The sequence below is a fragment of the Coffea eugenioides genome, chromosome 1, assembly GCF_003713205.1.
Source record: "Coffea eugenioides isolate CCC68of chromosome 1, Ceug_1.0, whole genome shotgun sequence".
NCBI lineage: Eukaryota > Viridiplantae > Streptophyta > Magnoliopsida > Gentianales > Rubiaceae > Coffea > Coffea eugenioides.
In genome coordinates, this window is record NC_040035.1 from 2,993,360 (window position 1) to 2,998,339 (window position 4,980).

Sequence of the window (4,980 nt, forward strand, 5' to 3'; positions counted from 1 at the left end):
TCCAACAGGGTATACCAATTTTTGTTTAACTATGTCACCAAAAAAGCATCAGAGGTATCAAAGTTGTTCGGATGGAGTGTCAGTAAACATGTGGAATTTTTTCAACATGTTAATAGCAATTTAGATTACGGACATGACGCGGACATTGCATAATTGTTATAATAAGAAATTCATTAATCGTGTGCCAACAAGTTACGTAAAATAGTAAACTCCAATGGAAATGTACAAATGATGTAAAAAATATTAATCGTAACTGATAGTTATTGGCTAATTAAATATATTAGTACAAATGTATTCTTAAACTTATTCGAACTAATTAATAATTTCTATTAGTAGATATGTATAATTCATAATATTAATTATATTGCATAAATTAATATACATATATAATACATATATAATACCATTGTCATTGGTGCACTGAAGAGACGCATAAGCATTGTGAGCAATGAAAATAGATGGGGAGAAACAAAAGTTACTGTTCCTACACCAGAATGGAACGATGGGCAAAACAAAAGGCGTTGGGCCTTACGGTCATTGGTTAGGATAGCAAGGAGACGAACAAACAGCCCATATCGTAAAAGCAGTTTATAGCAGCAGCGTAAGGCACCAGTTTACAAAACCTGGGCAACTGAAGATGATTCCCAAGTAGCCACTTCGGAAAACGTCTATTCCACGAAGAGATTTTGCGCAACATACGCTTCCACTTAATTTCCTATTTACAAAAAAGGACCGTAATACACAATTTGTCAACTACTTACTCTCTCCTATTAACCAAGTGCAGCAGCACTATTTGCTACAACAGTGCTTACGACGCAACCATGACAGTCATGCATCTTGTGATCCTTCTGTGCATGACGCCTTCGGTGGAACTACAGTGACTTACCCATCTAGACCTAGCTAGCAACCTTCAATACTCTTGCACCTCTACTCACCAAAACCTGCCTTATTTATTGCGTAACTGCAAACCGAACCATCACAGCAGTTGTGCCTCATCTTTCTCCTGGACTTCTTTGTTGGTCACCTGTGTCCCTTCCACCGCTACCGCATGCTTGTGGTGCAAATGCTTGTCCTCTCCATTCGCCTGAGTCGCTCCACCCCGTACCAATTTCAATTGATTTTTCCAGCGATTCATCCAAACAATTTTCCATATGATCATCATGAACTGCTGTGTTGTGCGAATTCTTTTTGTATGGGCATGTTCGTTGGTTGTGGCCTGCCTGCAATCTTCAACCCATATATCACATGTCAAATCATTTGTGACTGCAAGTAACCACGTCAACTAAGCACATTGCTAACATTACACCACTTCAACTTTCTTGCACTGCCAATAACTTTGTATACTTTGTATGCACTTTCAATTATGTGTTTATTTGCTACTGTTCAAAAATACCCACATAATAATTATTACCTTCACTGTCCACTTCATGTATTTTATCAATTAACAAATTGCTTATAACTACGTATGCATTTTCGATAGTACCTGCAATGACCACACTTTCTTTTCTTCTTTGTTTCTGCATGCTTGTGATCACCTTTACACCGGGACACCCTGGGATCTAACAGCCCGAATGTTCTTCTACTTCTATCGTTCATCACTCTTGAATCCATTGCAAATCCGTCTCCCCCATATCCACTTTCAATCCACTTCTCCTTTAGGTCCACAGAATGCTTGTCAAACATCTGCTGCAGGTCATTAAACGCATCATCCATGTAGGACGCATAGTAACACATACTATTACAGCTCGACTTTAAAGTGCCATATCTGGCCATTTGTGTCAGCTGTTCGTCTGCAACAAATGCTTTCATTCCATTATTAGTACTGTAAACTCCCTTTGTCAACCGCTTCGAAATGCATGCTTCTGGGATCCTGTTCATTCCTTCTACCACCATCACGCGAAACATGTGAGCACAAGGAATCCCCTTTGACTCGAATTTCATGCAAGAGCAGATTAGCTTCTCCATTGACCTATCATAAACCACCCTCCAACTAATTTCGTGTCCACCATATTTCGAGTAATAATATGTACGACTCCCTCCATCCTCGCTCCAGCCCTCAGAAATTAGAAGTCCCTGCCTGTTCAAATGCTTCCTCACCATGAAGAACACATTCCTTGTAAACACCACCGCTGCGCTCCCCTCTAATTCGGGCAGGATTGTGGTTAAGACTGGTTTTGTGTTTTCGCTTGTGTGAACTGCTTTGCTCTCAGTATGTCGAAGCCATGCTATTGCCAAATCAAAACTTCTAACGAATTCATATAGTCGCATTTTTTCATTCAAGTACTCATTCAAAAAAGCATTCATTTTCTCACACCTTTGAGTGCTTCTCATACCTGCAAAAAAATGACCGCGTAAATAGGCCTCTGCCCATAACCTTCTCCTACGGTACAACTTCTTCACCCACTCATTCTCTACCACCCCACATTCATTAACTAACCTAGCCCAGCGATCCTCAAACTCAAGAGTGCTAAACTTTCTCGCCATCAGGTCATACAACCTGTTATTAAACTCCTCGCAGCGAATATTACTCCGTGCATTCCTATGCAAGTGCCACGAACATAGCCTGTGACAAGCATCCGGGAGAAGATTCTTTATCGCTCTTCGCATTGCACTGTCCCCATCTGTCATCACTGCTACTGGCTTTCTACCTTTCATAGCCTCTACAAATGTACTTAGCACCCATTCATATGTTTCAATCCTCTCATCTGATAACAGTGCACAGCCGAAAATAGTACTGTTCAAATGGTTGTTTACCCCTGCAAGTACAACTAGTGGCTTGCGGTATTTATTTGTTTTGTATGTTGTATCAAACACCAATACATCTCCAAATACACTGAAGTCCACACGAGATTTAGAATCTGCCCAAAACAACCTTGCCAATTTTCCTTCGTTATCTACATGATATTTATAAAAGAACATGTCATCGGCATCCTTCTTCGCTGCCAAGAACCCAAGTGCCCCTTCTGCATCGCCATTAAAAATATCTTTTCTACGTTCCTCGTCCATTCGGTTATACAGATCCTTAATGCAAAATCCCACGTTACTATACCCTCCGGCTTTGATAACAAAATGTTTCATTATCTGGCATATTCTGGCCCCAACCAACTTTAGACTTTTTGCCTGCGCATATTCTGCATCGCTCACTTTTCTATGCGACCTAAGGTGTTGCACACTTGCCTCTGATGCCAGCGGGTGATTGTGCTCCATAATGAAACGTGTCACCACATACTTTACCGATTCTGTGTCATATTTCACGCGAAAGCAAGCCCCACACCCGGTCCTTGTGATTGCTTTTGCTTCTCTTTTCCGGTCTTCATAATTAAACCACTTTTCATTCCTATAACCTTCACAGCAACATACCCATTTTCTAAATCTTGAAATGCCATCTTCATCTCGTTTGGCATTACTTTTACGAATCCCAAATCCGCTTAGTTTCGCATACAAATTATAAAATTCCCCAGCTTCTTCCGTGTCAAATGTTAATTTCATTACGTCATCCACGCCTATTGCGCCCACCAATTCATCTGCCTCCTCATCTTCGTGTCCTCCTATTGAACCACCGCTTTCTTCACTGCATGTGTCTCGGTCACACTCAGGTTCTTGGTTAAGGTCAAATGACATTAACCTGCCGCAACCATCCATCCCCATTTTTCCCTTCTCTGTTTCCTGCACCATGTCATGAGTTTTAAGCACCCCATCCTGCCCCATACTTACAACCCCTGTGTGGTTGTTCAATGCTTTTTCTAACCATGGTCGCTTAACATTTTTTTTTCAGCCTCCCCATATGCTTTCGTTTGTAACATAAATACTGATCGTCTACTAATGGAACAAAACATATATACACGATCATTTCACTTAACAAACCATACTTTACCTCACAACTTTCACAAAATGCAGACGATAAACATTACTCTAACATTCATATACACAGTTTTTATAAGTGTGGCTGATGCAATTATATCAACCTTTAGCACAAAATACCACTATCGACATGCATTTTCATTAACACCAACAAACTCAACCTCTACTGTGTGTTTCTTTAATTCTTTTCACATAACCATGCGCAATGCAGTATGGGGGCCATTATCGATGTCCACACGGCCATCCAAATCACTCTATTTTAAGACTTTAGTCCTGTTACAACGTCTTCTTCACGTCTTCACTCATTTCTGCTTAATTTCCTTTACACTATTTAATACAAATTAGAGGACCAACATTTCCTACGTACGTACACAAAGCTCCGTGCACAAATAAACTGCGATAATTTCCCGGTTTCGTTACATCTTCGTTCGAAGACGCAGGGTCTTACACCCCGTACTTCGTATTCCTTATTCCTCTATCATTACCTCTTACAAGAACTGTAGAAATCACCCTAGTAGACGTACATGTGTTTTACTCGTTATTTTACTCCATTTTTCAAAGTTATGGAAAAACTCAAAAAAGTACTCACCTTTGATTTCTCTGCTTCTGTTCCACGCCGCTGCATTCTGTCACCACAGCTTCGCAAGGGCCTTCCTCAGATATATCTACCGTCACCGCCTGCGCCTAAATTTACGCCAGTAGACACCACCTCTGTCTATTCCGCCTTGACTTCTTCTTTACCAAATTTTTGCCTTCGATTCCGACGTCACCACCTGTCTTCAAACACACGCATCACTGCGGGCCCCAACATGGTTGTGTGTTTAGTACCTAATACGCTTCCTCTTCGGTGGCCCCAGCATGGCTTTGTTTAGTACTGCTTTCTCTTTTTCTTCGATGTTTTATACAACAGAACCGACACCGGCTGTTAATTTTTATGCTTTCCGATCAAAAATTTTGTATTCTACGAAATTGGGTTCTCCTGAACGTCTGATGGACGAAAGCCGTAAACAGCAGGTCGTTTATAAGACAACCGTTTTAACTAAATTTTATCCCATTACCCAACATTTGTATTTAAGGCACGTTGGGTACTCTGTCACTGTAATGGTTGAAAGGCACAAA

At 40.7% G+C, this 4,980-nt stretch overlaps 1 protein-coding gene across 1 annotated transcript; it reads right to left on the reverse strand.

Moving 5' to 3' along the window:
- Positions 1 to 976: 976 nt before the first annotated feature.
- LOC113765452 (protein FAR1-RELATED SEQUENCE 5-like) lies at positions 977 to 3,708 on the reverse strand. The gene is made up of 2 exons (XM_027309642.1): positions 1,484 to 3,708; positions 977 to 1,220 (listed from the first exon to the last, which is right to left on the reverse strand). Exons 1-2 carry the CDS (start codon positions 3,706 to 3,708, stop codon positions 977 to 979), a joined length of 2,469 nt encoding a protein of 822 aa, XP_027165443.1.
- Between the last annotated feature and the right edge of the window lie 1,272 nt (positions 3,709 to 4,980).